This window comes from Heterodontus francisci, unplaced genomic scaffold, assembly GCF_036365525.1.
Source record: "Heterodontus francisci isolate sHetFra1 unplaced genomic scaffold, sHetFra1.hap1 HAP1_SCAFFOLD_1796, whole genome shotgun sequence".
Classification (NCBI taxonomy): Eukaryota; Metazoa; Chordata; class Chondrichthyes; order Heterodontiformes; family Heterodontidae; genus Heterodontus; species Heterodontus francisci.
The window spans coordinates 5,622-17,774 of record NW_027142085.1 but is presented as its reverse complement, the minus strand read 5'-3'; the positions used below and the strand labels follow the sequence as shown (position 1 = coordinate 17,774).

At 57.1% G+C, this 12,153-nt stretch overlaps 1 protein-coding gene across 1 annotated transcript in view; it reads left to right on the top strand.

The window, feature by feature from the left end:
• LOC137366513 (alanine--glyoxylate aminotransferase 2, mitochondrial-like) overlaps nucleotides 1–11,665 on the top strand; it is a gene marked incomplete at both ends in the record, with an annotated part of 31,484 nt that extends 19,819 nt beyond the window's left edge. The window contains one exon of the mRNA XM_068028307.1: nucleotides 11,516–11,665. Within this exon, the coding sequence (XP_067884408.1) occupies nucleotides 11,516–11,665 (150 nt within the window). The remainder of the gene's footprint in view (nucleotides 1–11,515) is intronic.
• Between the last annotated feature and the right edge of the window lie 488 nt (nucleotides 11,666–12,153).

Here is a 12,153-nt window from a genome sequence, read left to right as displayed (position 1 = left end):
TGACTGTGTTCACTGTAACTGTGTTCACTGTGACCATGCTCACTGTGACCTTGCTCACTGTGACCGTGCTCACTGTGACTGTGTTCACTGTGACTGTGTTCACTGTGACGGTGTTCACTGTGACCTTGCTCACTGTGACCATGCTCACTGTGACCTTACTCACTGTGACCGTGCTCACTGTGACCGTGCTCACTGTGGCCGCGCTCACTGTGACCGCGCTCACTGTGACCGCGCTCACTGTGACCGTGCGCACCGTGCCCGTGTTCACTGTGACTGTGTTCACTGTGACCGTGCTCACTGTGACTGTGTTCACTGTGAGCATGCTCAGTGTGACCGTGCTCACTGTGACCGTGCTCACTGTGACTGTGTTCACTGTGACGGTGTTCACAGTGACCTTGCTCACTGTGACCCTGCTCACTGTGACTGTGTTCACTGTGAGCGTGCTCAGTGTGACCGTGCTGACTGTGACCGTGCTGACTGTGACCGTGTTCACTGTGACCTTGCTCACTGTGACTGCGTTCACTGTGCTTGCGCTCAGAGTGACCGCGCTCACTGTGACCGCGCTCACTGTGACCGCGCTCACTGTGGCCGCGCTCACTGTGATTGCGCTCAGTGTGAGCGCGCTCACTGTGACCGCGCTCACTGTGGCCGCGCTCACTGTGGCCGCGCTCACTGTGGCCGCGCTCACTGTGGCCGCGCTCACTGTGACCGCGCTCACTGTGACCGCGCTCACTGTGACCTTGCTCACTGTGACCGCGCTCACTGTGACCGCGCACACTGTGACCGCGCTCACTGTGACCGTGCGCACTGTGCCCGTGTTCACTGTGACTGTGTTCACTGTGACCGTGCTCACTGTGACTGTGTTCACTGTGAGCGTGCTCAGTGTGAGCGTGCTCACTGTGACCGTGCTCACTGTGACCGTGTTCACTGTGACCGTGTTCACAGTGACCTTGCTCACTGTGACTGTGCTCACTGTGACTGTGTTCACTGTGAGCGTGCTCAGTGTGACCGTGCTGACTGTGACCGGGTTAACTGTGACCTTGCTCTCTGTGACTGCGTTCACTGTGCTGGCGCTCACTGTGGCCGCGGTCACTGTGATTGCGCTCAGTGTGACCGCGCTCACTGTGACCTTGCTCACTGTGACCGCGCTCACTGTGACCGCGCTCACTGTGACCTTGCTCACTGTGACCGTGTTCACTGTGACCGCGTTCACTGTGCTTGCGCTCAGTGTGACCGCGCTCACTGTGACCGCGCTCACTGTGACCTTGCTCACTGTGACCGTGCTCAGTGTGACCGCGCTCACTGTGACCGCGCTCACTGTGACCGCGCTCACTGTGGCCGCGCTCACTTTGACTGCGCTCAGTGTGACCGCGCTCACTGTGACCTTGCTCACTGTGACCGTGCTCAGTGTGACCGTGCTCACTGTGACCTTGCTCACTGTGCCCGTGTTTACTGTGCCCGTGCCCACTGTGCCCGTGTTCACTGTGTCCATGTTCACTTTGTCCATGTTCACTGTGCCCGTGTTCACTCTGCCCGTGTTCACTTTGCCCGTGCTCACTGTGCCCGTGTTCACTGTGCCCGTGCTCTCACTGTGACTTTGCTCACTGTGACCGTGCTCACTGGGATTGTGTTCACTGTGCCCGTGTTCACTGTGATCTTGCTCACTGTGAGTGCGTTCACTGTGACTGCGCTCAGTGTGACCGCGCTCACTGTGACCTTGCTCACTATGACCGCGCTCACTGTGACCGCGCTCACTGTGACCGCTCTCACTGTGGCCGCGCTCACTGTGACCGCGCTCAGTGTGACCGTACTCAGTGTGACCTTGCTCACTGTGCCCGTGTTTACTGTGCCCGTGCCCACTGTGCCCGTGTTCACTGTGCCCGTGTTCACTGTGCCCGTGCTCACTGTGCCCGTGCTCACTGTACCCGTGTTCACTGTGTCTGTGTTCACTATGACGTTGCTCACTGTGCCCGTGTTTACTGTGCCCGTGCCCACTGTGCCCGTGTTCACTGTGTCCATGTTCACTTTGTCCATGTTCACTGTGCCCGTTTTCACTTTGCCCGTGCTCACTGTGCCCGTGTTCACTGTGCCCGTGCTCTCACTGTGACTTTGCTCACTGTGACCGTGCTCACTGGGATTGTGTTCACTGTGCCCGTGTTCACTGTGATCTTGCTCACTGTGAGTGCGTTTACTGTGACTGCGCTCAGTGTGACTGCGCTCAGTGTGACCGCGCTCACTGTGACCTTGCTCACTGTGACCGCGCTCACTGTGACCGCGCTCACTGTGACCGCGCTCACTATGACCTTGCTCACTGTGACCGCGCTCACTGTGACCGCGCTCACTGTGACCGCGCTCACTGTGGCCGCGCTCATTGTGACCGCGCTCAGTGTGACCGTACTCAGTGTGACCTTGCTCACTGTGCCCGTGTTTACTGTGCCCGTGCCCACTGTGCCCGTGTTCACTGTGCCTGTGTTCACTGTGCCCGTGCTCACTGTGCCCGTGCTCACTGTGCCCGTGTTCACTGTGACCGTGCTCACAGTGATTGCGCTCACTGTGACCACGCTCACTGTGGCCGCGCTCACTGTGAATGCACTCAGTGTGACCGCGCTCACTGTGACCTTGCTCACTGTGCCCGTGTTCACTCTGCCCGTGTTCACTTTGCCCGTGCTCACTGTGCCCGTGTTCACTTTGCCCGTGTTCACTGTGGCCGTGCTCACTGTGACTGTGTGCATTGTGCCCGTGTTCACTGTGACTGTGTTCCCTGTGACGGTGTTCACTGTGACCGTGCTCACTGTGGCCGCGCTCACTGTGGCCGCGCTCACTGTGGCCGCGCTCACTGTGGCCGCGCTCATGCGAATGCGCTCACTGTGGCCGTGCTCACTGTGACCGCGCTCACTGTGGCCGCGCTCACTGTGAATGCGCTCACTGTGACCGCGTTCACTGTGACCGCGCTCAGTGTGACCGTGCTCATTGTGACCATGCTCAGTGTGACCGTGCTCAGCGTGACCGTGCTCAGTGTGACTGTGTTCACTGTGACCGTGTTCACTGTGACCGTGCTCACTGTGACCATGCTCACTGTTACCGTGCTCACTGTGACCGTGTTCACTGTGACCGTGCTCACTGTGACTGTGTTCACTATGACCGTGCTCTGTGTGCCCGTGCTCACTGTGACTGTGTTCACTGTGACCGTGTTCACTATGACCTTGCTCACTGTGAGCGTGCTCACTGTGACTGTGTTCACTGTGACTGTGTTCACTGTGCCCGTGTTCCCTGTGACCGTGTTCACTGTGACCTTGCTCACTGTGATCGTGCTCACTGTGACTGTGTTCACTATGACCGTGCTCACTGTGACTGTGTTCACTGTGACCGTGCTCTGTGTGCCCGTGCTCACTGTGACTGTGTTCACTGTGACCGTGTTCACTATGAGCTTGCTCACTGTGACCGTGCTCACTGTGACTGTGTTCACTGTGCCCGTGTTCCCTGTGACCGTGTTCACTGTGACCTTGATCACTGTGACTGTGTTCACTCTGACCGTGCTCACTGTGACCTTGCTCACTGTGACCGTGCTCGCTGTGACTGTGTTTACTGTGCACGTGTTCACTGTGCCCATGTTCACTGTGACTGTGTTCACTGTAACTGTGTTCACTGTGACCATGCTCACTGTGACCTTGCTCACTGTGACCGTGCTCACTGTGACTGTGTTCACTGTGACTGTGTTCACTGTGACGGTGTTCACTGTGACCTTGCTCACTGTGACCATGCTCACTGTGACCTTACTCACTGTGACCGTGCTCACTGTGACCGTGCTCACTGTGGCCGCGCTCACTGTGACCGCGCTCACTGTGACCGCGCTCACTGTGACCGTGCGCACCGTGCCCGTGTTCACTGTGACTGTGTTCACTGTGACCGTGCTCACTGTGACTGTGTTCACTGTGAGCATGCTCAGTGTGACCGTGCTCACTGTGACCGTGCTCACTGTGACTGTGTTCACTGTGACGGTGTTCACAGTGACCTTGCTCACTGTGACCCTGCTCACTGTGACTGTGTTCACTGTGAGCGTGCTCAGTGTGACCGTGCTGACTGTGACCGTGCTGACTGTGACCGTGTTCACTGTGACCTTGCTCACTGTGACTGCGTTCACTGTGCTTGCGCTCAGAGTGACCGCGCTCACTGTGACCGCGCTCACTGTGACCGCGCTCACTGTGGCCGCGCTCACTGTGATTGCGCTCAGTGTGAGCGCGCTCACTGTGGCCGCGCTCACTGTGGCCGCGCTCACTGTGGCCGCGCTCACTGTGGCCGCGCTCACTGTGGCCGCGCTCACTGTGACCGCGCTCACTGTGACCGCGCTCACTGTGACCTTGCTCACTGTGACCGCGCTCACTGTGACCGCGCTCACTGTGACCGCGCTCACTGTGACCGTGCGCACTGTGCCCGTGTTCACTGTGACTGTGTTCACTGTGACCGTGCTCACTGTGACCGTGTTCACTGTGAGCGTGCTCAGTGTGAGCGTGCTCACTGTGACCGTGCTCACTGTGACCGTGTTCACTGTGACCGTGTTCACAGTGACCTTGCTCACTGTGACTGTGCTCACTGTGACTGTGTTCACTGTGAGCGTGCTCAGTGTGACCGTGCTGACTGTGACCGGGTTAACTGTGACCTTGCTCTCTGTGACTGCGTTCACTGTGCTGGCGCTCACTGTGGCCGCGGTCACTGTGATTGCGCTCAGTGTGACCGCGCTCACTGTGACCTTGCTCACTGTGACCGCGCTCACTGTGACCGCGCTCACTGTGACCTTGCTCACTGTGACCGTGTTCACTGTGACCGCGTTCACTGTGCTTGCGCTCAGTGTGACCGCGCTCACTGTGACCGCGCTCACTGTGACCTTGCTCACTGTGACCGTGCTCAGTGTGACCGCGCTCACTGTGACCGCGCTCACTGTGACCGCGCTCACTGTGGCCGCGCTCACTTTGACTGCGCTCAGTGTGACCGCGCTCACTGTGACCTTGCTCACTGTGACCGTGCTCAGTGTGACCGTGCTCACTGTGACCTTGCTCACTGTGCCCGTGTTTACTGTGCCCGTGCCCACTGTGCCCGTGTTCACTGTGTCCATGTTCACTTTGTCCATGTTCACTGTGCCCGTGTTCACTCTGCCCGTGTTCACTTTGCCCGTGCTCACTGTGCCCGTGTTCACTGTGCCCGTGCTCTCACTGTGACTTTGCTCACTGTGACCGTGCTCACTGGGATTGTGTTCACTGTGCCCGTGTTCACTGTGATCTTGCTCACTGTGAGTGCGTTCACTGTGACTGCGCTCAGTGTGACCGCGCTCACTGTGACCTTGCTCACTATGACCGCGCTCACTGTGACCGCGCTCACTGTGACCGCTCTCACTGTGGCCGCGCTCACTGTGACCGCGCTCAGTGTGACCGTACTCAGTGTGACCTTGCTCACTGTGCCCGTGTTTACTGTGCCCGTGCCCACTGTGCCCGTGTTCACTGTGCCCGTGTTCACTGTGCCCGTGCTCACTGTGCCCGTGCTCACTGTACCCGTGTTCACTGTGTCTGTGTTCACTATGACGTTGCTCACTGTGCCCGTGTTTACTGTGCCCGTGCCCACTGTGCCCGTGTTCACTGTGTCCATGTTCACTTTGTCCATGTTCACTGTGCCCGTGTTCACTTTGCCCGTGCTCACTGTGCCCGTGTTCACTGTGCCCGTGCTCTCACTGTGACTTTGCTCACTGTGACCGTGCTCACTGGGATTGTGTTCACTGTGCCCGTGTTCACTGTGATCTTGCTCACTGTGAGTGCGTTTACTGTGACTGCGCTCAGTGTGACTGCGCTCAGTGTGACCGCGCTCACTGTGACCTTGCTCACTGTGACCGCGCTCACTGTGACCGCGCTCACTGTGACCGCGCTCACTATGACCTTGCTCACTGTGACCGCGCTCACTGTGACCGCGCTCACTGTGACCGCGCTCACTGTGGCCGCGCTCATTGTGACCGCGCTCAGTGTGACCGTACTCAGTGTGACCTTGCTCACTGTGCCCGTGTTTACTGTGCCCGTGCCCACTGTGCCCGTGTTCACTGTGCCTGTGTTCACTGTGCCCGTGCTCACTGTGCCCGTGCTCACTGTGCCCGTGTTCACTGTGACTGTGCCCACTGTGTCCGTGCTCACTGTACCCGTGTTCACTGTGTCTGTGTTCACTATGACGTTGCTCACTGTGCCCGTGTTTACTGTGCCCGTGCCCACTGTGCCCGTGTTCACTGTGTCCATGTTCACTTTGTCCATGTTCACTGTGCCCATGTTCACTTTGTCCATGTTCACTGTGCCCGTGTTCACTCTGCCCGTGTTCACTCTGCCCGTGTTCACTTTGCCCGTGCTCACTGTGCCCGTGTTCACTGTGCCCGTGCTCCCACTGTGACTTTGCTCACTGTGACCGTGCTCACTGGGATTGTGTTCACTGTGCCCGTGTTCACTGTGATCTTGCTCACTGTGAGTGCGTTCACTGTGACTGTGCTCACTGTGACCGCGCTCACTGTGACCGCGCTCACTGTGGCCGCGCTCAGTGTGACCACGCTCAGTGTGACCGTACTCAGTGTGACCTTGCTCACTGTGCCCGTGTTCACTGTGCCCGTGTTCACTGTGCCTGTGTTCACTGTGCCCGTGCTCACTGTGCCCGTGCTCACTGTGCCCGTGCTCACTGTGACTGTGCCCACTGTGTCCGTGCTCACTGTACCCGTGTTCACTGTGTCTGTGTTCACTATGACGTTGCTCACTGTGCGCGTGTTTACTGTGCCCGTGCCCACTATGTCCGTGTTCACTGTGTCCGTGTTCACTGCGCCCGTGCTCACTCTGCCCATGTTTACTCTGCCCGTGTTCACTGTGCCCGTGCTCACTGCGCCCCGTGCTCACTGTGTCCGTGCTCACTGTTGCCCGTGTTCACTGTGACCGTGCTCAGTGTGACCGTGCTCACTGTGTGTTCACTGTGTCCGTGCTCACTGTACCCCGTGCTCACTGTGACCGTGCTCACTGTGGCCGCGTTCACTGTGGCCGTGCTCACTGTGACCGCGCTCACTGTGGCTGCGCTCACTGTGAAAGCGCTCAGTGTGACCGCGCTCACTGTGACTGCGTTCACTGTGACCGTGCTCAGTGTGACCGTGCTCAGTGTGACCGTGCTCACTGTGGCCGTGCTCACTGTGACCGCGCTCAGTGTGACCGCGCTCAGTGTGACCGTGCTCAGTGTGACCGTGCTCACTGTGACCGTGCTCACTGTGACCGTGCTCAGTGTGACCGTGCTCAGTGTGACCGTGCTCACTGTGACCGCGTTCAATGTGACCGCGTTCATTGTGACCGTGCTCACTGTGACTGTGTTCACTATGACCGTGCTCTGTGTGCCCGTGCTCACTGTGACTGTGTTCACTGTGACCGTGTTCACTATGACCTTGCTCACTGTCTCCATGCTCACTGTGACTGTGTTCACTGTGACCGTGCTCACTGTGACTGTGTTCACTGTGCCCGTGTTCCCTGTGACCGTGTTCACTGTGACCTTGCTCACTGTGACTGTGTTCACTGTGAGCGTGCCCAGTGTGACCGTGCTCACTGTGACTGTGTTCACTCTGACCGTGCTCACTGTGACCTTGCTCACTCTGACCGTGCTCACTGTGACCTTGCTCACTGTGACCGTGCTCGCTGTGACCGTGCTCGCTGTGACCGTGCTCGATGTGCCCGTGTTCACTGTGACTGTGTTCACTGTGACTGTGTTCACTGTGACCGTGCTCACTGTGACTGTGTTTACTGTGCCCGTGTTCACTGTGACTGTGTTCACTGTGACGGTGTTCACTGTGACCTTGCTCACTGTGACCTTACTCACTGTGACCGTGCACACTGTGACCGTGCTCACTGTGACCGTGCTCACTGTGGCCGTGTTCACTGTGACCTTGCTCGCTGTGACCGTGCGCACTGTGCCCGTGTTCACTGTGACTGTGTTCACTGTGCCCGTGTTCACTGTGCCCGTGCTCACTGTGCCCGTGCTCACTGTACCCGTGTTCACTGTGTCTGTGTTCACTATGACGTTGCTCACTGTGCCCGTGTTTACTGTGCCCGTGCCCACTGTGCCCGTGTTCACTGTGTCCATGTTCACTTTGTCCATGTTCACTGTGCCCGTGTTCACTTTGCCCGTGCTCACTGTGCCCGTGTTCACTGTGCCCGTGCTCTCACTGTGACTTTGCTCACTGTGACCGTGCTCACTGGGATTGTGTTCACTGTGCCCGTGTTCACTGTGATCTTGCTCACTGTGAGTGCGTTTACTGTGACTGCGCTCAGTGTGACTGCGCTCAGTGTGACCGCGCTCACTGTGACCTTGCTCACTGTGACCGCGCTCACTGTGACCGCGCTCACTGTGACCGCGCTCACTATGACCTTGCTCACTGTGACCGCGCTCACTGTGACCGCGCTCACTGTGACCGCGCTCACTGTGGCCGCGCTCATTGTGACCGCGCTCAGTGTGACCGTACTCAGTGTGACCTTGCTCACTGTGCCCGTGTTTACTGTGCCCGTGCCCACTGTGCCCGTGTTCACTGTGCCTGTGTTCACTGTGCCCGTGCTCACTGTGCCCGTGCTCACTGTGCCCGTGTTCACTGTGACTGTGCCCACTGTGTCCGTGCTCACTGTACCCGTGTTCACTGTGTCTGTGTTCACTATGACGTTGCTCACTGTGCCCGTGTTTACTGTGCCCGTGCCCACTGTGCCCGTGTTCACTGTGTCCATGTTCACTTTGTCCATGTTCACTGTGCCCATGTTCACTTTGTCCATGTTCACTGTGCCCGTGTTCACTCTGCCCGTGTTCACTCTGCCCGTGTTCACTTTGCCCGTGCTCACTGTGCCCGTGTTCACTGTGCCCGTGCTCCCACTGTGACTTTGCTCACTGTGACCGTGCTCACTGGGATTGTGTTCACTGTGCCCGTGTTCACTGTGATCTTGCTCACTGTGAGTGCGTTCACTGTGACTGTGCTCACTGTGACCGCGCTCACTGTGACCGCGCTCACTGTGGCCGCGCTCAGTGTGACCACGCTCAGTGTGACCGTACTCAGTGTGACCTTGCTCACTGTGCCCGTGTTCACTGTGCCCGTGTTCACTGTGCCTGTGTTCACTGTGCCCGTGCTCACTGTGCCCGTGCTCACTGTGCCCGTGCTCACTGTGACTGTGCCCACTGTGTCCGTGCTCACTGTACCCGTGTTCACTGTGTCTGTGTTCACTATGACGTTGCTCACTGTGCGCGTGTTTACTGTGCCCGTGCCCACTATGTCCGTGTTCACTGTGTCCGTGTTCACTGCGCCCGTGCTCACTCTGCCCATGTTTACTCTGCCCGTGTTCACTGTGCCCGTGCTCACTGCGCCCCGTGCTCACTGTGTCCGTGCTCACTGTTGCCCGTGTTCACTGTGACCGTGCTCAGTGTGACCGTGCTCACTGTGTGTTCACTGTGTCCGTGCTCACTGTACCCCGTGCTCACTGTGACCGTGCTCACTGTGGCCGCGTTCACTGTGGCCGTGCTCACTGTGACCGCGCTCACTGTGGCTGCGCTCACTGTGAAAGCGCTCAGTGTGACCGCGCTCACTGTGACTGCGTTCACTGTGACCGTGCTCAGTGTGACCGTGCTCAGTGTGACCGTGCTCACTGTGGCCGTGCTCACTGTGACCGCGCTCAGTGTGACCGCGCTCAGTGTGACCGTGCTCAGTGTGACCGTGCTCACTGTGACCGTGCTCACTGTGACCGTGCTCAGTGTGACCGTGCTCAGTGTGACCGTGCTCACTGTGACCGCGTTCAATGTGACCGCGTTCATTGTGACCGTGCTCACTGTGACTGTGTTCACTATGACCGTGCTCTGTGTGCCCGTGCTCACTGTGACTGTGTTCACTGTGACCGTGTTCACTATGACCTTGCTCACTGTCTCCATGCTCACTGTGACTGTGTTCACTGTGACCGTGCTCACTGTGACTGTGTTCACTGTGCCCGTGTTCCCTGTGACCGTGTTCACTGTGACCTTGCTCACTGTGACTGTGTTCACTGTGAGCGTGCCCAGTGTGACCGTGCTCACTGTGACTGTGTTCACTCTGACCGTGCTCACTGTGACCTTGCTCACTCTGACCGTGCTCGCTGTGACCGTGCTCGCTGTGACCGTGCTCGATGTGCCCGTGTTCACTGTGACTGTGTTCACTGTGACTGTGTTCACTGTGACCGTGCTCACTGTGACTGTGTTTACTGTGCCCGTGTTCACTGTGACTGTGTTCACTGTGACGGTGTTCACTGTGACCTTGCTCACTGTGACCTTACTCACTGTGACCGTGCACACTGTGACCGTGCTCACTGTGACCGTGCTCACTGTGGCCGTGTTCACTGTGACCTTGCTCGCTGTGACCGTGCGCACTGTGCCCGTGTTCACTGTGACTGTGTTCACTGTGACCGTGGTCACTGTGACTGTGTTCACTGTGAGCGTGCTCAGTGTGACCGTGCTCAGTGTGAGCATGCTCAGTGTGAGCGTGCTCACTGTGACTGTGTTCACTGTGACTGTGTTCACTGTGACCGTGCTCACTGTGACTGTGCTCACTGTGACCTTGCTCGCTGTGACCGTGCTCACTGTGACTGTGTTCACTGTGACTGTGTTCACTGTGACCTTGCTCACTGTGACTGTGTTCACTGTGAGCGTGCTCAGTGTGACCGTGCTGACTGTGACCGTGTTCACTGTGACCTTGCTCACTGTGACTGCGTTCACTGTGACCGTGTTCACTGTGACTGCGTTCACTGTGACCGTGTGCACTGTGACCGTGCTCAGTGTGACCGTGCTCAGTGTGACCGTGCTCACTGTGACCGCGTTCAATGTGACCGCGTTCATTGTGACCGTGCTCACTGTGGCTGTGTTCACTATGACCGTGCTCGGTGTGCCCGTGCTCACTGTGACTGTGCTCACTGTGACTGTGTTCACTGTGACTGTGTTCACTGTGACCTTGCTCACTGTGACCATGCTCACTGTGGCTGTGTTCACTATGACCGTATTCTGTGTGCCCGTGTTCACTGTGACTGTGTTTACTCTGATCGTGTTCACTGTGACCTTGCTCACTGTGACCGCGCTCTGAGTGACCGTGCTCAGTGTGACCGCACTCACTGTGACCGCGCTCACTGTGCCCATGCTCACTGTGATTGTGTTCACTTTGCTCGTGCTCACTGTGACCGTGCTCACTGTGACCGTGCTCACTGTGACCGTGTTCACTGTGACTGTGTTCACTGTGACTGTGTTCACTGTGACTGTGTTCACTTTGCTCGTGCTCACTGTGACCGTGCTCACTGTGACTGTGCTCACTGTGACCGTGCTCACTGTGACCGTGCTCACTGTGACTGTGCTCAATGTGATTGTGTTCGCTGTGACTGTGTCACTTTGCTCGTGCTCACTGTGACCGTGCTCAGTGTGACTGTGATTTTCTGTGATGCTATTGCTGTATTGCTGACAGTTTGTTCCCTGTTTGAAGGTGATTGAAGGAGATGGTTTAATGGCCAAGTGCGAGACCCTTGGAACATATTTGTTGCTGGAGTTGGCCAAACTGCGCGATGAGTTTGAGATTGTTGGTGATGTGCGAGGGAAGGGACTGATGGTCGGTGTGGAGATGGTGAAAGATAAAGTATGTGACAAGTGCCTGGAGCTGGTCTGCTCGGAGTGGGGGTCAGAGTTGGGGTGTGGGGGTGGTACTGAGTGGGATCTGCAGTTTCAGGTGTCCACCTACCTGGGATTAGTGTGTGAATCCACTGTGCTCTTGTCTGAGAGAGCACAGGGTGCAATTCTTTACAATGTGACTCTGCCAAGGTGTCTCCCACGGGTTATTATTAACGCCCTGGCCAATCGCTCACCTTTTGTTTCTCGGTTAAAGTCCAGACTCTGTCCCTGCAGCATAGAAAGAATCTGCCTGTTAATGTTTTAATACCTATCACAACATGCTAACTTCATCCTGAATGTGACCTTTTTAAAAATTACAAACTTTGCAGGTTTAGCGTTTCATTTGTTTCAATCTTTCAATATTTTGACATGAATTTTAAGGTTATTTAAAGTATTGGGAAGGATATCTGACAGATGGGGCCAAGCAGAAGGTTATTTCGAGGGGGTCAATGAGTG